This window comes from Pelobates fuscus, chromosome 10, assembly GCF_036172605.1.
Source record: "Pelobates fuscus isolate aPelFus1 chromosome 10, aPelFus1.pri, whole genome shotgun sequence".
Lineage (NCBI taxonomy): Eukaryota > Metazoa > Chordata > Amphibia > Anura > Pelobatidae > Pelobates > Pelobates fuscus.
In genome coordinates this window covers 139,282,849-139,306,378 of record NC_086326.1, presented here as the reverse complement: position 1 = coordinate 139,306,378, position 23,530 = coordinate 139,282,849, and the positions used below count along the sequence as shown (strand labels likewise).

The 23,530-nt window shown below is 38.8% G+C and overlaps 1 protein-coding gene and 2 long non-coding RNA genes across 4 annotated transcripts; 1 reads left to right on the top strand and 2 right to left on the bottom strand.

The window, feature by feature from the left end:
• Positions 1-7,602: 7,602 nt before the first annotated feature.
• LOC134575442 (loricrin-like) lies at positions 7,603-11,240 on the top strand. Of its 2 annotated transcripts, XM_063434735.1 has the most exons (8): positions 7,603-7,794; positions 8,127-8,183; positions 8,465-8,521; positions 8,627-8,680; positions 9,649-9,699; positions 9,975-10,028; positions 10,223-10,279; positions 11,117-11,240. In XM_063434735.1, the coding sequence occupies exons 1-8, from the start codon at positions 7,659-7,661 to the stop codon at positions 11,155-11,157; spliced, it is 507 nt and encodes a 168-aa protein (XP_063290805.1). In that variant the 5' UTR covers positions 7,603-7,658; the 3' UTR covers positions 11,158-11,240. The 2 variants fall into 2 exon arrangements, with proteins under 2 accessions (XP_063290805.1, XP_063290806.1); XM_063434736.1 differs by lacking the exon at positions 9,649-9,699.
• An 8,598-nt stretch (positions 11,241-19,838) lies between these two features.
• LOC134575441 (uncharacterized) lies at positions 19,839-20,744 on the bottom strand. Its single transcript, XR_010085661.1, has 3 exons — positions 20,687-20,744; positions 20,436-20,492; positions 19,839-19,974 (listed from the first exon to the last, which is right to left on the bottom strand). It is a non-coding gene; the product is annotated as an uncharacterized LOC134575441 (long non-coding RNA).
• Positions 20,745-21,036: 292 nt separating this feature from the next.
• LOC134575439 (uncharacterized) lies at positions 21,037-22,773 on the bottom strand. Its single transcript, XR_010085660.1, has 5 exons — positions 22,696-22,773; positions 22,307-22,363; positions 21,892-21,948; positions 21,733-21,786; positions 21,037-21,066 (listed from the first exon to the last, which is right to left on the bottom strand). It is a non-coding gene; the product is annotated as an uncharacterized LOC134575439 (long non-coding RNA).
• Positions 22,774-23,530: the final 757 nt, after the last annotated feature.

Genomic DNA, 23,530 nt, shown 5'->3' with positions numbered 1-23,530 from the left:
AAGATAGAAGGTCCATACCACCTGAGGGGCAATGGGATGTGTCATACCAGGACAACCATTTGTAACTGTATTCATGCACACATGAGAAAGACCTCAGGAAAATGATATGTGTGTCTTGTGTAGCCACAGGCCAGGAGAAATATAGCAAACACACACACCAACTAATCATACTGGTTCCATGTAATCAAATGGAAGTCAGTATTATATCTAGGGAGCCTTTTGGGTCGGTTAGAAGGAGAGGAGAAGAAGGATGGAAGGGAAGTACCATCACCCTCCCGGGAGATCTCAAAGAAAGTTAGTTATATATGATCATACATGAGTTATATTTGTAAATAGGAAGTATAGATATGTTATAAGTGTATGTATAGTGTTGGAGATTATTGTATTGTAATTTGTATTTTGGATTGGTTTAAGTAAACTGATTTCATTATAACCAAAACTGTAGATCAGTTGTTCCCAACCCAGTGCTAGAGTACCACCTAACAGTCCAGGATTTAGGGATTACCTAGTTGTGTCTAAGGTGCTTTTAGAAATAAATAAAACACACTTTAAACACAACAGGTTAATCTATAAATCCTGGCCTGGTAGGAGATACTTGAGGACTGGCTTTGGAACTCCTGCTGTAGATTATTTGATATTAGGTTGCTGAGTTCCAATAATATATATATTGCTAGACTCTTGTAAAGCGGGAGTTCTCAGATTGAAACCCAATATTAGATAAATATATAACAGGGATAGTGTAATTACCGTATATACTCGAGTATAAGCCGACCCGAATATAAGCCGAGGCCCCTAATTTTACCCCAAAAAACTGGGAAAACGTATTGACTCGAGTATAAGACTAGGGTGGGAAATGCAGCAGCTACTGGTAAATTTCTAAATTAAATTAGATCCTAAAAAAATTATATTAATTGAATATGTATTTACAGTGTGTGTGTATAATGAATGCAGTGTGTGTATGAATGCAGTGTGTATATAATGAATGCAGTACAGTGTGTGTGTGATGCAGAGCATTGGTGGCGGGGTGGGCATTTTTTTATTATTATTAAATTATTATTATTTTGATTGTTCAGTTTATTGTTTATTTTCAATGGAGAAATACATCTCTTTACAAAATAGCTTTTGAAAAGTACAAGGAATACAGGTACTATAAAACAAAGGAAAACTCCAGTCATGAGACGATAATGTACATCATGCATAAGCAACAGTCTAATCTTAAGGTTAGGGGGAACTAGAGTTAACACTTGAGTGCCACAGATGTGCCCAACTTACACCCAGCACTCGAAGGGTTAAAATTAAAAATCACTAACAGGGTCAGAGGGGGAAAAAAATAAAATCCAAGTTATCCATCTCTCAAAAAAAACAGTAATTACTATAAACAAATGGAACAAAGACATTGCGGTGTAAACATAAATCTAGACAAACTTTGTGCCTGGCAATATTGCGCTAAAAATCAAATAAAACAACTGGACAATAACTTGTGTGGTTGTTTGTGTATACCTGCATACCGGAGTGTGATGCTATGAGGGGAGACTAAGGATATAGAAGCAAAGGTGATTTGCTCAGGCCTGGGGAGAACTATTTGCTCAGGCTAGGGAGAAAAAAAAAAAACACCCAAACATTTCCCAATAAGTCTTATTTTATTATAATAAAGTCTTATTTTATTATTATTATTTTTTATTAATATTTTTTTATTTTTTCGTCCCCCCTCCCTTCTTGTTAGCTGGCCAGGGAGGGGGGCTCTCACTCCCTGGTGGTCCAGTGGATGGGCTGTAGGAGGGGGCTGGCAGGAAGCTGTAACTTACCTTCACAGCAGCTCCTGTCAGCTCCCTTCTCTCTTCTCCGGTGCGTGCAGCTCCCAGGTCAGCTCCTTCTGCAACTCTCGCGGCCGCGCGGAGCGTTGCCATGGTAACCCGTGGCAACGCTCTGACCCCGCGGCTCTCGCGAGAGTTGCAGAGGGAGCTGACCTGGGAGCTGCACGCACCGGAGAAGAGAGAAGGGAGCTGACAGGAGCTGCTGTGAAGGTAAGTTACAGCTTCCTGCCAGCCCCCGGTCCTTGTCTGTATTATGGCAATGTAAATTGCCATAATACAGACAATAACTCGAGTATAAGACGAGTGGGGGTTTTTCAGCACAAAAAATGTGCTGAAAAACTCGTCTTATACTCGAGTATATACGGTAATAAGCCAGATAATTTGGCTATAAGTGTATGTTTAGAAATGCATTCAAAGATTTATTGTCCTGGATAAGGTTAGTTATTGTAGCCAGGGCCATCCTGTCCTTTGGGTCCCAGTGGGGCTCTGCAATTAAGATCTTTGCACAAATTAACAATCATGTCTTAACAACCTTGTTTTGCTGTTATGCTTGCAGAGGCACCTAGAAACCAACAATAAACAGGGCCCGGACTATTTATTAAAAGCTACTGATGTTAGAGAAAAATGGTGCATGTAATAAACTTTCTGAGGAAATGTAAACATTATGATTGAACAATACTTACATAGTAATATAGGTTGAAAAAGACTCAATGCTATTGAGTTCAACCTTTAAAACACATATTTTGTCCTTTTGATCTTAAAGAAAGAAAAACACATTAAAACACAAAACAATTTACAGCCATGACCAATTTTGCCTCAAAAAGGGAAAAATATATATTTCTTGACCTCATATTGACAACCAACATTCATGTTAATCATAGTCTAGAACAGGCATAGGCAACCTTCGGCACTGCAGATGTTTTGGACTACACCTCCAATGATGCTTTGCAAGCATTATGGGTGTAAGAGCATTATGTGGTATGTAGTCCACAACATCTGGAGTGCCAAAGGTTGCCTACCCCTGGTCTAGAATATTTCATTTAAAAAAAATATATATATACAGAATTTGATAAGACAACCTCTTTAGGAAGAGGAGTCCACGTCTTTATTGTCCTTACTGCACTTTTTTCCTCTGCTGTTTGTGAAAATGCCTTTCTTCCAGTCTCAATGGATGACCTCCTATCTGTTGTACAGTCCTGCTAATGAGCAAGCTAGAACCCACATGCATTCAGGTGGCCATATCTATTTGCTTGTGTGCCCCATGTGCAAAGAAAAATATTTTCTATTATGATCTGATTTCACCTACCCCATGGATCAGCGGAGACATTTATAATAAACAGCATGCGTATAAGAAGGAAATCCACCAAATTTCGGCATTGATTTCAGTTTGAAAAAAAAAAAAAAAGCATTAGAGAGTTTTAGTTTCTTTTTGAATATGACAATGATAAAGAACAGCATAGATAAGAAAAAAAATATCACAAAGAGTTTAAATGCACCAATTGATACAAGCCGTAGTCAATCAAACCCTTTCTCTTGAATGAAGGAATTATGGAGTTACCTGAGAAGACAATTAGCTATTTCACCAATAGCTTACACTCTACATGTACAACCAAAAAGAGGTAAAAGCGCACACACACACCAGACGGGAGTGATTACCTTAAATCGGACAAATAGGTATCTCCTCCTTTATACACAATAATTAGATTCTCTATTGGAAAATCCCTATACAAAAAATATAAACACAGAGAAGGACATAGTGCAACCTGTATATTATATATAAAACAAAGGGAAATTCTGAGATGAAATCACTCACACTTTTATGAGCCGTTTGAAAGTAGGCTCAGGACTTATGTAGCTTTCATGTCACTTAAATGGGACATGTGCATTTCCTTGAATCCTCAGGCCAGTTCCCCTTAGGTCTCAATGATCATCAAGTTTGGAGTCAGGAGTCAGGAGCCAGGAGCCAGGAGCCAGGAGTATCAGGATAAGTAATTTATTTTAACAAAGTTAAAAGATAAATGATAAAAAGCAATATTGCAACACACAACGCGTTTCAACCAACTGTTTGTGGTCTTCCTCAGGTGCTCTTCCAAATCACAATGGATGTATCACAGTTTATATAGGGGGTAGTATTACATACTTAATTGCTAAATTAACAACACTTGTATAGGTAATTAGTCATATATGGTCCGGACCGGATGTGGTCTGCCACCTCCAATATGGCTACACATCCGGTTCGGAAGGACACACAAATAAAATGCAATAATACATAAATAGCAATAAAGCACAGTATTAATGGTATATATCCATCTCCCATCATAATCAGCATCCATGATATAATAAAATCGTGTGTGACTATGAAAAAGGGAGGTGTTTTGAGTCCTATCGGTATTCCGTTGCATCACTTCCGGTCACGTGTCCAAAAATGGAGTCCGTCCGTCGCGTCACTTCCGGTGACGTGTATAGCAGCAGAAACCGTCCGTGTCACTTCCGGTTTCGTAATTAGATGGCGAAAGGAACTCTCTTCCCTCTTCTAGGGGTGTAGTAGTGTCCGTTCTTAAATTGAGGGCAAGGTAGCCATCTTAAGAGTGGGCAAACAGTCCTCATGTCAATATATTCATTTCAAATGGCAAATATTGCATACACGAAAAAAACAGAATAAAAGACACATATTAATTACATAATCCAACATAGATTAAAATGAATGCATCACTAATGTAGCTCACTCATATAAATAATAGGGGAACTACAATATTAAGAGAAACATAAACTAAAAATGGTTAATGGACCCAATACAGAGTCATTATGCAAGGATAACTTAAATCCCATATGTATAAAAACAGCTGTCCAGCAATTTCTTGATCCCCAACCAGACAAAAAAAATTCTGTTTTTGTCTGGTTGGGGATCAAGAAATTGCTGGACAGCTGTTTTTATACATATGGGATTTAAGTTATCCTTGCATAATGACTCTGTATTGGGTCCATTAACCATTTTTAGTTTATGTTTCTCTTAATATTGTAGTTCCCCTATTATTTATATGAGTGAGCTACATTAGTGATACATTCATTTTAATCTATGTTGGATTATGTAATTAATATGTGTCTTTTATTCTGTTTTTTTCTTGTATGCAATATTTGCCATTTGAAATGAATATATTGACATGAGGACTGTTTGCCCACTCTTAAGATGGCTACCTTGCCCTCAATTTAAGAACGGACACTACTACACCCCTAGAAGAGGGAAGAGAGTTCCTTTCGCCATCTAATTACGAAACCGGAAGTGACACGGACGGTTTCTGCTGCTATACACGTCACCGGAAGTGACGCGACGGACGGACTCCATTTTTGGACACGTGACCGGAAGTGATGCAACGGAATACCGATAGGACTCAAAACACCTCCCTTTTTCATAGTCACACACGATTTTATTATATCATGGATGCTGATTATGATGGGAGATGGATATATACCATTAATACTGTGCTTTATTGCTATTTATGTATTATTGCATTTTATTTGTGTGTCCTTCCGAACCGGATGTGTAGCCATATTGGAGGTGGCAGACCACATCCGGTTCGGACCATATATGACTAATTACCTATACAAGTGTTGTTAATTTAGCAATTAAGTATGTAATACTACCCCCTATATAAACTGTGATACATCCATTGTGATTTGGAAGAGCACCTGAGGAAGACCACAAACAGTTGGTTGAAACGCGTTGTGTGTTGCAATATTGCTTTTTATCATTTATCTTTTAACTATTTGTTAAAATAAATTACTTATCCTGATACTCCTGGCTCCTGGCTCCTGGCTCCTGACTCCTGACTCCAAACTTGATGATCATTGAGACCTAAGGGGAACTGGCCTGAGGATTCATGGAAATGCACATGTCCCATTTAAGTGACATGAAAGCTACATAAGTCCTGAGCCTACTTTCAAACGGCTCATAAAAGTGTGAGTGATTTCATCTCAGAATTTCCCTTTGTTTTATATATAATATACAGGTTGCACTATGTCCTTCTCTGTGTTTATATTTTTTGTATAGGGATTTTCCAATAGAGAATCTAATTATTGTGTATAAAGGAGGAGATACCTATTTGTCCGATTTAAGGTAATCACTCCCGTCTGGTGTGTGTGCGCTTTTACCTCTTTTTGGTTGTACATGTTTCTTTAAGTATATATAGTGGTGATATACTTGGTTTTGGCTGCACCATCCACCCACTTGATCCTTGAGCGCCACTTCTATACTGTTTTTTGTTATCTGTACACTCTACATGTGCCCAGCTATAGAACTTCAAACTTGAGTAATGCATGTTTACTATCTATAGTTGAAATTTGCAAGTTAATCCTTTCCCCCAGGGCAGTGATGGCTAACCTCGACACCATAAATGGTTTCTGAACTATATTTCTCATGATGCTCAGCTAGCTTTTAGAGTATAAAAACTAGCTGAGCATCATGGGAAATGTAGTCAAGAAACAATTTATAGAGCCAAGGTTAGCCATCACTGCCCTAGGGAAACAATTACAGTATTTTTGTTCTGTTACCACTGGCAATATTTTTTCAATTATGACATTTGATTATAACAGAAGCACGTGTTGGAGTTATGTAGTAGAAGCAAGTTGTTGGGATGTGACCCAGAAACCCAGTTATTGGGGTAAGTGGCAGAAGCACCAGCTGGATGGTCTATGTGAGCAGGAATACAAGTGATGGAAATAATAGATAAATGAAATAGCAGACTCTGCAAGTCTTAAGGGTCAAAAACTGACACACAGTGAGACAGATCCTCCATAAAACTTCCCCCCTTCCATTCACACACCTGTGCTGCTGATTAGCAGAAAACCACATTCACATTCACTGACACTACTAACAAATAGCCACTTAATTTACATATATTGATCATACACACAAATACTATTTTACCTTTGCAAATTCCCACACAGTAACACTGCACATAAATTCACCCCTGCCATTAAAGATTGCACAACATTAAACTATAACACATTCAAACATAAACTTTGCACACTCAAAAGTAACCTAGAATTCATACATACTAAGACCACATACAAACGCACATAATGCATCTAAACAGGCAATAGACATACTTAGACATAATAGACATAATTGCATGTGTTTGCATTGATTTGTCAAATTCAGATATACCTTATAGACAAGCATGGACTGTTATTTAAATGTTATATGCAACATTTGTTTTCAGCAAGGATATTGGCCTTCAAGGAGCTCTGATTATGATCATCAATCTGTACATTTTAAAAATAAAATTCACATTTTTAAATTTTATTGTACTATTTTGTCACTTATTGTATAATTATTTTATGCTATAGTTAATAAAAATCTCTTTTATTAAGCTTTTCTAATAATAAATAAATAAACATTGAATATAAAGCTTGTTACAAGTTATTGTAAAATCCCATGGAGTTCTTCTGGTTGTAGATAAGTTCGATATTCGAGATCTAAATTATTCTTATTAAAATAGGCCATAAAAGGGATAAGGTAAATCGGGAGCACTATTTATTGACGAGTCATATAAACTATGGTTTTTATGATGCATAAGTATAGCTTCAAGGGACACACCCGGTGTTAAATGTAGAGTCTTCCAATTTCAATTAATATCAAACCAAAGTTATTTTACTAAATTATATACACTTAGATTGCCATTAAATATGGAGAGATTAACCTATTGTAGCCAATGGAACATCATCATTATGCAACCATGAGTATATAAAATAAAATAAAACACTTTCATCTAGAGCAGTCAGACGGAACATCTCTCCAGTGTATTTTATTTACGAAGTAGACTTAATCAAACTAAAGAGAACATCATGTCAGATTCTAAAAGTGGTCAACAGGGACAAGACAGCCAGCAAGGCCAACATGGTCCTCATGGAGGCCACCATGGTCATCATGGAGGCCAACATGGTCATCATGGGGAACAAGGCCAGCAAGGACACCATGGCTGTAAGTATATGCATTTTGGAAATCCTTGTATATATAATACATAGAGCTACAGTTTACAATCAATGCAACCAGTTTTCAATCCTAGGTTTTGATAAGTCCTTATCAGATAAACATTATAATATGTAGACAGTAGAAAGGATGATATGTCATTTGTTTATATATAATTAATTTATTGATTTAACAGAAAATTAGCAAACTCCATTGCTGCAGATATGGCAGAAGAAATATATAAAATCAGTTATTGTTTTCACATTGCATTTTATGCTTTCTATATCAATCAGAAGGAGATTCATTATTTGGCTTAATATTTAGTCTCGTTTTCTTTGCTTCAGTAGGTAGTGGTGGACAGCAATGCCAGGATCAGAGTTCCACTGGAGGTCCAAAATCAGGTACCTGAACAAGTTACAAATATTAAACATTGATGTGAATAATTTGACTATTGACTGTTTTTTCTTTTAAACTGTGATTTAAATAACATGAGTTTAATAGGCATTTTATGGAAATAGTTTTTATATAATTACCTTTAAAACTTGTGCACTGCCTGCTGGTAACCTCTTTGTATGTGCGACATCAGAAACATATAAATGAATATAATCAGCAAATTAAAGTTTGTGATGTGATACATCCGAAACACTCCCACTAAAACAGATGTATGTTTTCCTTGATTCAGGTGGTGCTGGTGGACAGCAGTGTCAAGATCAAAGCTCATATGGTGGACGAGAATCAGGTAAATGGATACATGGATTTCAGTATTAACAAAAACATGCTTATACAAATATACCAAAATGTAAAAATAAATATATATATAATTTTTGTCTCTCTTTACTTAAAGGAGGCAAAGGAGGACAGTGCCAAGATCAAAGCTCCTGTGGTGGCCAGAAATCAGGTAAAATAAGTGAATAATTATAATGAAAAAAAGTTACAAAATAATAATTGTAATCTAATAGTGAAATAAACCGTCAAGTTAAGAGAGTACTCAATGGATTCAGACATACTTTGAAGTGAAAACCATATTTAAAGGTTCTTCTCAAGTTTCTGAGTTAGCCAGAGATTAAAACACGCAAGAATTTACTTTTTATTGTAAAGGACAACTTGGCCTGTTGTGAGGTTACAACACACTGGAGTGACTTACAACACTCATAGCAAGCAGACAAGGATTATGGTACCAAGGAGTCCTAGGCAGATCACCAGTTTGGGGACCCACATTTATTTTTCACATAGGGGTGGTTAATTGAGCCAAGCAAACTCATGGTTGTGAGGCCTCAGTGTAAATCTTGTGGGCTAGGTTGTCACTTAAGGTCATGTTATGGTTAATCCTGCTCTGATAACTAGTATGATGCCACATGCATTAACTAAGGTTTATTAAATATGATCTATTGGCCTGCCCTAAATGATGATACAAATGCTTAGAAAATGTCAGAATCATTAGATTGTGGATATTATTTCGTCCCTTCATTTGGCCGAAACGATCGTTAGGGGTTGCTGTATCTTTCGTGCAGAGGGAACTTGCTGGCATTTCGGGGATGTACTGCAGGGCAAGCTATCGAGTCTCTCTAAGCTTTTGTCCGTTCTCAGAGTTCTCATCATTTCTTCTTTTTTCATGTTATGGTTAATCCTCCTCTAATAACTAGTATGATGCTACATGCATCAACTAAGGTTTCCTAGATATGATCCATTGATCTAAATGATGATTAGCATGCTTAGAATCATTAGCTTATGGTTATCATTTCGTCCGTTCATTTGGCAAAACTTAGAACCATAGGTAGACCAACAGGCATTTTAGTTTGCCATTTCTGTTTTGTTTTTTAGTATTAATATTGTTTTATAGTGACTATATATTATCTCTCTCTTCAGGGGGTAACGATGGGCAGTGTCAAGATTCAGGCTATGGTGGTCAAAAATCAGGTAAAAGCACGATTAATTGTAGTTTAACATAGAAAATAATACATTGTATCTATTTCAAAACAAGCATATGAATCCAAAAATACAGAATGTGAGACAGTTTTATCAAAAAGGGTCAAGTACACCGGAGTAAAAAACAAACAAATGATATACAGCAATGGCTAAATGCTCTGAAATTACTGAGATTTAATTGGATTGTTTAGTAAATAGCAAACTCACCGAGCACTCTTTTAATGAGCGGATATCAACAATTTTTTTGTTCTCTGTTTTCCATTCAGGTGGCAGCGGTGGGCAGGGCCAGGATCAAAGCTCCTGTGGTGGTCAGAAATCAGGTATAATTCATCACCAATATCTATATTTCAATATTTGGTTTTATCATATTGTAATAATGTGGACATATTTCATGAGAGAGATATATATGGTTACTAGTGTGTGAGTTCGTAATACATAAGGGTCATCAATCTGTCTTTCACATTTTTATATTCTTTAACATGCATTGAAATCATTCCCTCTCTCACTACGTCAGGTGGTGACTCTGGGAAACAGTGCGGGGACGTAGGATACTGCGGTGGGAATAAATCAGGTAACACATACGTATATTAATGGAATGTATGATGATTAAGTTTATCTTTTAATGCCATTTGCACATGGTAATAATGATAATAATGACCAGTGGTGTAAGTGCCAGTGTATTTTTACCAGTGTAAAACATACTGCGAATAGAAGTACAAAACTACATTTTTATTCTGGTCCAAGTTAAAGGATCACTATAGTTTCAGGAAAATAAACTCATTTTCCTGGCACTATAGAGTCCTTAGGTCCCCCCTAACCTCAGGGCCTGCCTCCCGCTGGGCTGAAGGGGTTAAAACCCCTTCAGCCACTTACCTTTATCCAGTGCCAGGCTCCCTCGGACCTCCCCCTCCGATGTCAGCTCCCGAGTGGAGACGTTCTGCATGCTCTATGCGATTTTCACATTGAGCGTCGGGGAAGCGCCTCTAGCGGCTGTCAGGAAGACAGCCACTAGAGGCTGGATTAATCCTGCAATGTAAACATAGCAGTTTCTCTGAAACTGCTATGTTTACAGCTGCAGGGTTAAACCTGTGGGACCTGGCACTCTGACCACTTCATTGAGCTGAAGTGATCTGGGTGTCTACAGTGGATCATTATTTTTAACTGTTTTATCAAATATTAGTGGAAAATGCTTTGTTTTTGCCACAGTCTGTACATATAATGTATAAACAGTGAATTTTACTTTCAAAACAGATTTTCAATAATTTTGTTCACTCTAATGTGAAAGAAGTACATTTCACTGTATTGTATTTTAGCAAGAGTTTATCTAAACCCCAAATTGTACTCGTTTAAACCTAACATTATTAAAAGTGTTTATCCAGCATCTGTCTCATCTGTTTTTTTCTTCTAGATGGCCAGAACCAGGGGAAAGGCCCTGGCAGTAAGAAATAAGAAAAGGGATGTTTCTGTCACAACTCCATACCTTATACCGCTTGTTGCTGCTATAACTTTATACAATAAAATTCACTATACTGTCTGAGCAATGCAATCTGTGGCTATGTAGTAATTTATTATAACTCTTCTCGACACGCTATTTATTCATTTATCTACTTGTTATATTTTATTTTACGTGGAACCAGAGCAGGGTGACCACATGCACCCTGTATTTCCTATTCAGACTTTTTTATTTTCTATAGCTCTTTTTTTTTCTTTGTTCTCTTTTTCCCATTAAACCCCGTAATACGTCTTACCCATTTCTCTCCTTTAAATAAAAACAATAGAATAAAAATAAGCCCCTATTTTTCAATTTTTTTTATAGAGAATAAAAATAAATTCAAATAATAAAATACAAATGCATTCTGTGATCTTCATGCTCCACAAGTTGATGACAGTTTCAGATACACCCCTCTTCCACCAGGAAGCGTCTCCACCAATCAGAAGCTTCTCATTTTGGTCTTTGCTGACATTATCCTATCCATGTCCAGCAACAATTTATACACAGTCCTTTCTACAGTTTGCTGAGTAATTGGAGAACTGATGTCCATGGATTCACACATTAGTCATGGGAAAATAAAGTACACCCTCTTTCAATTCTGTGTTTTTACATATGGGGACATAATAGCAATCATCTGTTCCTTAGCATGTCTTAAAAATAGGTAAATGCAATCTCAAACGAACAACAACATATGACACATCACACCATGTTACAATTTAACAAAAATAAAGGTAATAAAGGTGCACCTCATGATTCAATAGCTTGAAGAACCACCTTTAGCAGCAATAACGTGGAGTTATCGGTTTCTTAAAGGACAGTTGATAAAACAGCAAAACATTTTTTGTAGTGGTAAAGTTTGATAACAAATACGCTAGATAAGACATCCTATGCTAAACAGTAGCGGGGTAACTGACATAACTGGGTGCCTGATAGTACGAACTAAATAGATGCCAGTAGGAGTACCGTAGGTTAGTCATTAGAGTGAATACTGGCATTGTATATACGTTTCGGTACATGCTTAGGGTAATAGGTAGATGATCACTGGTCCCATACCACTGTGGATCATAACCTGTGCCATACTTAGTCTCTGTTTCCCCAGGATGGTTATGAGGGTAGATGCCTATGCAACTGATGTGTTTAGTGTCCTGTCATGGCCCCTGGAAATTCGTTTAGGTGATAAAATGTAAGCATTTGCAATGAGTAATATCCTTAGCTAGGTAGTGATTTTTCAACCATCATATTGCGTGTGCATCTAAAGAAGCTGCGCAATCATAGATCTTCTGAAGCTTAACATCCTGTCCTGATATCTTAGCATAAGAGGTTAGCTGTGACACCTCATAGTTGCAGCAACAGTAAGCAGATTAAATAAAATGGTGAACAGGATAAGCAAAAGGAACAAACTTGGGGAGGTAAGTAAACAGTGCAGCAGTCAATTAAGTGAGACCTATTCTTGACTATCTGGTAGTTTCGGGTGAGCTGTCGTGAGTCAGCCGATGCCTCTGCTCAGATGTAGGTGAGGTGGTTTGAGCGGCAGTATGAGACAGAAGTTGAACCGGGTCGCGCCAGAGTCCAAGGCCGTCATGAAGGCCTGCTTCCAAAGTCCACAAGCTGGGGAGCTCACACTGGAGACCGATTTTGTTTCTGTAGGGGGACGACAGTGGGTCCTGATGGATTGCTGCCTGCGGCGATGGACCTTCCGCGTCCGTGTTCGATGCGGTTGGATTTCATCCCTGTTGGTTTTCGGCCCAGATAGACCACGTGAGGGTGAGTGTGCCGCTGTTGTGGAAGGAGCGCACTGGGGGGCCCGCTCTTTTCCCGCCTCTCCCCCTCCATTCCTCCCCTCCACCGGAGCTGTTGGTGTCCATAGGTGAGCTGAGAGCTTGGCCCAGAAGGTTTCAAAGATTTTGGTCAGGCGTCGTTGTACATGCTCAGATGAGCCCTGTGTGGTAGTGTCGCTTTCCTGCACCTGAGGTGGCAGCGTGTCTGCCATCTTGGAGTGTACTGTTCCGTCCAGGGCCTGCATCGGTATGGGTGCTTAAAAGTTGCAGAGAGTAGTGGTGTTTGCCCGTGGGGACCGGGATAACCCCCACCGGTCCAGAGGGGGGGAACACAGCCAGGCGCCGGTCGGAGAACTGGAAGATCGGCCGTCTCACCCCAGCTCAAGCTCAAGTAGGCCTCAGTCCGCTAGTCCGGGTAATACAGCTTTAAATCGGTTTGTGACAGGTATCCCTGAAATCCCCAGCTTCAGCTTAGCAGGGTGAGTACCTTGTAGGGTCAGATTTAGCGTGTGACCCGTAGTTAGCCCCGAATTTTAGGTTACAGAAGCAGGAGCTCAGACGATACACATCTGATCCGTCCAGCAGTCAGGCTCCGCCCCCGAAGTTATCGGTTTCTGTAGGACTTTATGAGTCTCTCACATCCTTGTGGAGGAATTTTGGTCCACTCCTCTTTGCAACATTGCTTCATTTTATTGAGGCTCTCGTAAGGTCCTGCCACAGCATTTCAATCGTGTTGAGGTCTAGACTTTATCAGGGCTGTTGCAACACCTTGATTCTTTTCTTTTTCAGCCATTCTGTTGTAGATTTGCTGGTGTGCTTGGGATTATTGTGCATAACCCAATTTTGGCTGAGCTTTAGCTGTCAGGCAGAGATGGCCTCACCTTTGACTCTAGAATACCTTGGTATACAGAAGAGTTCATGGTTGACTCAATGACTGCAAGGTTCCAAGGTCTGTAGCTGCAAAACAAGCACAAACCATCACCCCTCTGTCACCGTGCTTGACAGTTGGTATTAGGTGTTTGTACTAATATGCTGTTTTTAGTTTTTGCCAAACATGGTGATGTGCATTATGTCCAAAATCTCAACTCTGGTCATGACTGCCCAAAGGACATTGTTTCAGAACTCTTGTGGTTTGTTTAGATGCAACTTTACAAACCTAAGCCTGCTGTTGTGTTCTTTTTAAAGAGAAGAACTTTCACCTTGCAACTATTCCATACAAGACATACTTGTTTAGTCTTTTTCTAATTATATTGTCATGAACTTTAACATTTAACATGATAACTGTGGCTTGAAGAGTTTGAAATGTAACTCTTGTATTTTGTGTAAATTCTCTGAGCATTGCATGGTTTGACCTTGGGGTCAATTTGCTGGGACATACATTTCTGGACAGATTGGCAAGTGCCTTGAATATCTTCCAATTTTGAATAATTTTTCTCACTGAAGAATGATGGACTTTACATTATTTTAAAATAGCTGATGTCTTTTCTCCTTGCATTGTGTTGACCTGAAAGTCATTCACAGAGATAGGATGGGGTTCTAGGTAATCTCTATGCCACAAACCTTTCAGTAAATATGCTTAAAGTAAGCCTTTTTCCAGTTATTTCTTCCCCAGGATTTATATATATATATATTCATGCATTCTACACTAGGCCATCTAGTATGGTGAATGGAAAACTGAAAAGGGTAACTGAAGAGCTTGGATGCAATAGGATATAGGGTTTCCATGACAGATGATCTTATAGACACAATGCTGACTTCTGACTTCTCTTTTTCAGTTTGGGTGACCTTAGTCATATTCAAATATCCCATAACACAATTTCTAAGATCACTGAGAATGGTCAAAAACTCAAGAATAATAATTTGGAAGTGGATCAAAAGCCTGGGGAAGGAATAATTAGGGAAACACTTACTTTAAGCACATTTAGTGAAAGGTTTGTGACATACCCAGCACTCCATCCCAGCTCTTTGAATGACTTTCAGGTATGTGTTAACACAATGCCAAGTGGAAAAGACATCATCAAATCATCATCAAATAATTTCAAGTTCATCATTCTACAGTAGTGATGTCCCGAACTGTGCGCCGAACTGTTCCCTGGCGAACATCGCGTGTTGCAGTGATGGGGTGGGACATATATTCCTGGACATATTGGCAACTGCCTTGAATGTTTTCCATTTTCGAATAATCATTCTCACTGTAGAATAGTGATGTCCCGAACTGTTCGCCGAACTGTTCGCCGAACTGTTCGCCGGCGAACATAGCGTGTTCGCGGTGGGCGAACATATGCAATTTCCGGTTCACCCCCTATTCGTCATCATTGAGTAAACTTTGACCCGGAACATCACAGTCAGCAGACACATTCTGGGAGGGAGGGTCTGCTGCTGATTGGCTGGAATGTGTCTGCTGACTGTGAGGTTCCGGGCCAAAGTTTACTCAATGATGACGAATAGGGGGCGGACCGAAAATCGCATATGTTCGCCCACCGCGAACACGCTATGTTCGCCGGCGAACAGTTCAGCGAACAGTTCGGGACATCACTATTCTACAGTGAGAATGATTATTCGAAAATGGAAAACATTCAAGGCAGTTGCCAATATGTCCAGGAATATATGTCCCAACCAACCATATGGTCAAACCATGCAATGCTCAGAGAAATTGCAAGAAACACAAGAGTTACATCTCAAACTTCACAGGCCTCAGTTAGCATGTTAAATGTAAAAGTTCATGACAATACAATTAGAAAAAGGTTGAACAACAAGCTCTTCTCTCTAAAAAAAAACACCATAGCAGCTTAGGTTTGTAAAGTAGCATCTGAACAATCCACAAGAATCCTGAAACAACCACAAGAATCCTGAAACAAAGTTGAGATGTTTGGCCACAATGCACAGTGCTATGTTTGTCAGAAACAAAAACAGCATTTCAGTACAAACACCTAGTACCAACTATAAACTATCAATGGTCCAACCCATACAGCGGGAAACACTCTTGATCTTGCCTTCACCAACCTCTGTACTGCCTCTAATCCCTCCAATATTCCTTTTCCTCTATCTGACCACCATCTGCTGACTTTTGACATTGGCATACCTAACACCCAATTGACACCACCGTCTGAACATCACTCTCACAGAAACCTCCAATGTCATAACCTAGAGCATTTCTCCACTAGTCTCCAAACTCTCCTTTTACCTATCTCAAACCTCACCTGTCTTAGTTATGCAACCTCCTTCTACAATTCCACCCTCTCCTCTCAACTAGACATCATGGTACCTTGTACATTTAAACATTGCAGGCGCCCCCAAGAACAACCCTGGCACACCAAGCTCACTCGATACCTCCAAAAATGCTCCAGAACTGCTGAACGCTGTTGGAGAAAGTTTCACTGTGCATCTGACTTTCTCCACTATAAAATTATGCTGAGCTCATACAACTTGGCTCTTTCCTCTGCAAAAGTTAATTACTTCAATACCCTCATAAACACTCTCCCGCGAACCCAAACGACTATTTCACACATTTAACTCTCTTCTTTGCCCTGCTGTTCCTCCTCCACTTACTAACTTGACCGCCTCAGACTTTGCAGCTCACTTCACTGATAAGATCTCTACAATCAGAGAAGAGATTTCTCATCTTTCTTCTTCCCCTTACAATACTTCCTCTAACTTCACTCTCTCTGCTGCTCTATGTTCATTCGCACCCGCTACATTAGAAGAGGTTTCTGCTCTGCTTCAGTCCTCCCGCCCCACCACCTGCTTCCTAGATCCAATTCCCTCGCATCTCATCCATACTCTGTCTTCTTCTCTTTCTCCACCTCTCACCAAAATTCTCAATCTCTCTCTCTCCTCCTATATTTCCATCGCCCTTCAAACATGCAACTGTAACCCCAATTCTAAAGAAGCCCTATCTTGACCCTAACTCCCCATCCAACTATCGTCCTATCTCGCTACTGCCTTTTGCATCCAATATCCTTGAAAAAATAGTGTATGCGAGATTGACAGACTTCCTCGAGTCCAACTCTCTGCTAGACCCGCTTCAGTCTGGTTTCTGCGCTAAGCATTCTGTGGAAATGGCACTGACCAAAGTATCCAATGATCTACTCGCTGCAAAATCTCGTGGTCACTACTCTATCCTAATTCTCCTTGACCTGTCTGCGGCTTTTGACACTGTTGATCATCAACAGCTTCTTCTCATCCTCCGCAATATCAGTCTACAAGATATTGCTCTCTCCTGGTGCTCCTCCTACCTCTCCCAGCGCTCTTTCAGTGTTTCTTTCTCTGGCTCTGCTTATTCTCCCCAACTCCTCTCTCCCACCTATCTATCCTCCCTTATACACAAGTATGTCCCGTCTAGGCCCTTACGATCTACTGAAGACTTACGTCTATCTTCTGTCCGTACTACCACCTCTGATGCTCGCCTTCAAGATTTCTCGAGGGCTGCACCGTTCCTGTGGAACTCGCTTCCCTCCTCCGTTATATGCTCACTCAGTCTCCACTCCTTCAAAAAATCGTTAAAAACCCACTTCTTCATAAAAGCGGATCAATTAAACTGTTAATAGCTCCTGACTGATTCCTCTTCTGCAACTGTCACTAGTCCTTACCTTTTGTGTCATTTTACCCCACTCCTTCTAGCATGTAAGCTCATTGAGCAGGGCCCTCAACCCCTCTGTTCCTGTGTGTCCAACTTGTCTGGTTACAACTACATGTCTGTTCGTCCAACCATTGTAAAGCGCTGCGGAATGTGATGGCGCTATATAAATAACATAATAATAATAATAATAATAATAATAATCAAGCTCAATGACAGAGAGGTGATGGTTTGTGTTTGTTTTGCAGCCACAGGATCTTGAAACCTTGTAGTCATTGAGTCGACCATGAACACTCTGAATACCAAAGTGAAATGACAGCTAAACCTTGGCTGAAATTGGATCATGCAAGAGGACAATAATTCCAAGCACACCAGCAAATCTACAGTCCAGAACTCAACACGATTGAAATGCTGTGGCAGGACTTTAAGAGAGCTGTGCATAAACAAATGCCAGCAAACCTCAATGAACTGAAGCAATGTTGTAAAAAGGAGTGGGCCAAAATTCCTCCACAACATTACGAGAGACTGTTAAAGTCAAAAAGGAAATGATAACTTCAAGTTATTGCTGCTAAATTTGGTTCTACAAGCTTTTAAATCATAAGGTGTACATTTAACTTTATTTTTGTTAAATTATGACATGAATTGTTCATCTGAGGTTGCATTTACCTATTTCTAAGACATGCTAAGCAGGGGTGTGTTTACTGCGAGGCAAACAAGGCATTTGCCTTGGGCGGCACTTTCGGGAGGGGGGGAGGGTCGACAAAAAAAGCCGCCCTGGCAAATGGGGGCCCCCCAGGCTGGAACCAGCGGAACTTTCCGGACGGGCGGCGAGGGAGCACTGATCCTCCTGTTCAGCTACCTCGCGCGCACCGCAGTGATGCCAGAGCTGGAAAATTATGTCACTCTGGCGCCGGCATCAATACACAGCCAGCGATGGAGCTGAACAGGAGGATCGGTGCTCCCTTCCTGCAGTGACCGGCTTGCCACCCAACCGCCCCACTGGACCCCAGGGAAAGCAAGAATCCACCCCAGCACTCCCAAGGGTAGGGAGGCGGGGGGATTGATTTAAAAAAAATTTTAGTGTGTGTGTCTTTTAGTGAGTGTGTCTGTTAGTGTGTGTCAGTTAGTGAGTGTGTGGGTGTCTGTTAGTGTGTGTGTGTGTGTTTGTGTCTGTTAGTGTGTGTCTGTTAGTGAGTGTGTGTGTGTGTCTGTGTGTGTGTGTTAGTGTGTGTGTCTGTTAGGGAGTGTGTTACTATGTGTGTCTGTTAGTTTGTGTGTGTGTGTGTCTGTTAGTGAGTGTGTTAGTGTGTGTGTCTGTTAGTGAGTGTGTATGCATGTCTGTTAGTGAGAGTGTATGCGTGTCTGTCTCTGTTAGTGAGTGTGTTAGTATGTGTTTCTATTAGTGAGTGTGTATGCATGCCTGTTAGTGAGAGTGTATGCGTGTCTGAAGGTAACTGTGTGTGTCTGCTAGTGACTGTATGTGTCTGTTAGTAAGTGTGTATGTGTGTTAGTGAGTGTGTATGTCTGTTAGCTAGTGTATGTGTGTCTGTCAGTAAATGTGTGTGTCTGACACCGAGTGTATATGTGTCTGTCAGTCAGTGTGTATGTGTATTTAAAAGGTGGGGCAGAGGGGGTGGCTGAGTGTTGTCATGCCTAGGGCAGCACAAAACCGGGATACACCACTGATGCTAAGGAACAGATGATTGCTCATATGTCCCAATATGTAAAAACACAGAATTCAAAGAAGATGTACTTTTTCCCATGACTGTAATGTGTACAGCAGTTCTCCAATTATTCAGCAAACTGTAGAAAGGACTGTGTATAAATTGCTGCTGGACATGGATAAGATAATGCTCATGGATGAGAAGCTCTTAAATGGTGGAGACTCTTCCTGCTGGAAGAGGGGTGTATCTGAAATTGTCATCAACTTGTATAAATTGTGGAGCTTGAAGATCACAGAAGGCTTTTTTTAAAAAAAAATATTATTTGTATTTATTTTTATTCTCTATAAAAAAAATAAAAAAAATAGGGGTTTATTTTTATTTTATTGTTTTTATATAAAGGAGAGAAATGGGTAAGACGTATTACGGGTTTAATGGGAAAAAGAGAACAAAGAAAAAAAAAGAGCTATAGAAAATAAAAAAGTCTGAATTGAAATTCTAGGGTGCATGTGGTCACCCTGCTCTGGTTCCACGTAAAATAACATATAACAAGCAAATAAATAAATAGTGTGTCGAGAAGAGTTATAATAAATCACTACATAGCCACAGATTGCATTGCTCAGACAGTATAGTGCATTTTATTGTATCAAGTTACAGCAGCAACAAGCAGTATATGGTATGGAGTTGTATTGGACGTGTGATAGAAACATCCCTTTTCTTACTTCTTACCGCCAGGGCCTTTTCCCTGGTTCTGGCCATCTAGAAGAAAAAAAACAGATGAGACAGATGCTGGATAAACACTAATAATAATGTTAGGTTTAAACGTGTACATTTTGAGGTTTTGATAAACTCTTGCTAAAATCCAACGCTGTGAAATGTACTTCTTTCACATTAGAGTGACCAAAATTATTGAAAATCTGGTTTGAAAGTAAAATTCACTGTTTATATATTATATGTACAGACTGTGGCAAAAATAAAGCCCTTTTCACTAATTTATAAAACGCTTAAAATTAAGACATCAATCCTAATCAATCTTTCATTGTTAACTTGGACCAGAATAAAAATTTAGTTTTGCACTTCTGTTCGCAGTATGTGTTACACTGGTAAAAATGCATTGGTACTTATACCACTGGTCATTATTATCATCATTACCATGTGCAAATGGCATTACAAGCTAAACCTAATCATCATGTATTCCATTAAAATACGGATGGGTTTACCTGATTTATTCCCACCACAGGATCCTACATCCCCGCACTGTTTCCCAGAGTCACCACCTGACGTAGAGAGAGAGGGAATGATTTCAATGCATGATAATGAATATAAAAATGTTAAAGACAGATTGATGACCCTTATGTATTACGAACTCACACACTAGTAACCATATATATCTCTCTCATGAAATATGTCCACATTATTACAATATGATAAAACCAAATATTGAAATATAGATATTGTTGATGAATTATACCTGATTTCTGACCACCACAGGAGCTTTGATCCTTGCCCTGCCCACCGCTGCCGCCTGAATGGAAAATAGAGAACAAAAAATTGTTGATATCCGCTTGTTAAGAGAGTGCTTGGTGAGTTTGCTGTTTACTAAACAATCCAATTAAATCTCAGTAATTTCAGAGCATTTAGCCATTGCTATAGATCTGTGTTTTTTTTTTTTACTCCGGTGTACTTGACCCTTTTTGAGAAAACTGTCTCACATTATGTATTTTTGGCTTCAGATGTTTGTTTTGAAATATATACAATGTATTATTTTCTATGTTAAAATACACTTAATCATGCTTTTACCTGATTTTTGACCACCATAGCCTGAATCCTGACACTGCCCATCGTTACCCCCTGAAGAGAGAGATAATATATAGTCACTATATAACAATATTAATACTAAAAAACAAACCAAGAAATGGCAAACTGAAGTGTCTGTTGGGTGTCTTTAGTGTCTTTAGGGACGAAATGATAAGCATTAGCTAACGATTCTGACATTTTCTACGCATTCTAATCATCACTAAGGCCAATGGATCATATCTAGGAAACCTTAGTTAATGCATGTAGCATCATACTAGTTATAAGAGCAGGATTAACCATAACATGACCTTAAGTGACAACCTAGCCCACAAGATTTACACTGAGGCCTCACAACCATGAGTTTGCTTGGCTCAATTAACCACCCATATGTGAAAAATAAATGTGGGACCCCAAACTGGTGATCTGCCTAGGACTCCTTGGTACCATAATCCTTGTCTGCTTGCTATGAGTGTTGTAAGTCACTCCAGTGTGTTGTAACCTCACAACAGGCCAAGTTGTCCTTTACAATAAAAAGTAAATTCTTGCGTGTTTTAATCTCTGGCTAACTCAGAAACTTGAGAAGAACCTTTAAATATGGTTTTCACTTCAAAGTATGTCTGAATCCATTGAGTACTCTCTTAACTTGACGGTTTATTTCACTATTAGATTACAATTATTATTTTGTAACTTTTTTTCATTATAATTATTCACTTATTTTACCTGATTTCTGGCCACCACAGGAGCTTTGATCTTGGCACTGTCCTCCTTTGCCTCCTTTAAGTAAAGAGAGACAAAAATTATATATATATTTATTTTTACATTTTGGTATATTTGTATAAGCATGTTTTTGTTAATACTGAAATCCATGTATCCATTTACCTGATTCTCGTCCACCATATGAGCTTTGATCTTGACACTGCTGTCCACCAGCACCACCTGAATTCAAGGACAACATACATCTGTTTTAGTGGGAGTGTTTCGGATGTATCACATCACAAACTTTAATTTGCTGATTATATTCATTTATATGTTTCTGATGTCGCACATACAAAGAGGTTACCAGCAGACAGTGCACAAGTTTTAAAGGTAATTATATAAAAACTATTTCCATAAAATGCCTATTAAACTCATGTTATTTAACCCCTTAAGGACACATGACATGTGTGACACGTCATGATTCCATTTTATTCCAGAAGTTTGGTCCTTAAGGGGTTAAATCACAGTTTAAAAGAAAAAACAGTCAATAGTCAAATTATTCACATCAATGTTTAATATTTGTAACTTGTTCAGGTACCTGATTTTGGACCTCCAGTGGAACTCTGATCCTGGCATTGCTGTCCACCACTACCTACTGAAGCAAAGAAAACGAGACTAAATATTAAGCCAAATAATAAATCTCCTTCTGATTGATATATGAAGCATAAAATGCAATGTGAAAACAATAACTGAATTTCTATATTTCTTCTGCCATATCTGCAGCAATGGAGTTTGCTAATTTTCTGTTAAATCAATAAATTAATTATATATAAACAAATGACATATCATCCTTTCTATTGTCTACATATTATAATGTTTATCTGATAAGGACTTATCAAAACCAAGTATTGAAAACTGGTTGCATTGATTGTAAACTGTAGCTCTATGTATTATATATACAAGGATTTCCAAAATGCATATACTTACAGCCATGGTGTCCTTGCTGGCCTTGTTCCCCATGATGACCATGGTGGCCTCCATGATGACCATGGTGGCCTCCATGATGACCATGGTGGCCTCCATGATGACCATGTTGGCCTTGTTGGCTGACTTGTCCCTGTTGACCACTTTTAGAATCAGACATGATGTTCTCTTTAGTTTGATGAAGTCTACTTCGTAAATAAAACACACTGGAGAGATGTTCCGTCTGACTGCTCTAGATGAAATTTTATTTTATTTTATATACTCATGGTTGCATAATGATGATGTTCCATTGGCTACAATAGGTTAAACTCTCCATATTTAATGGCAATCTAAATGTATATAATTTAGTAGAATAACTTTGGTTTGATATTAATTGAAATTGGAAGACTCTACATTTAAAACAAGGTGTGTCCCTTGAAGCTATACTTATACATCATAAAAACCATAGTTTATATGACTCATCAATAAATAGTATTCCCGTTTCACCTTATCCCTTTTATGGCCTATTTTAGTAAGAATGGCTTAGATCTTGAATATTGAACTCATCCACAACCAGAAGAACTGCATGTGATTTTACAATAACTTGTAACAAGGTTCATATGTTTAAATGTTTACATTTGTTATCAGAAAAGTTTGAGATTTTTTATTAACTCTAGCATAAATAATTATACAACAGCTAACAAAATGGTACAATAAAATGTAAAAATTTTAATTTGATCTTTTAAAATGTACAGTTATAGAATTATCATAATCAGAGCTCCTTGAAGGCATGTCCTTGCTTAAAACAAATGTTGCATATAACTTTTTAAATAACAGTCCATGCTTGTGTATAAGGTAC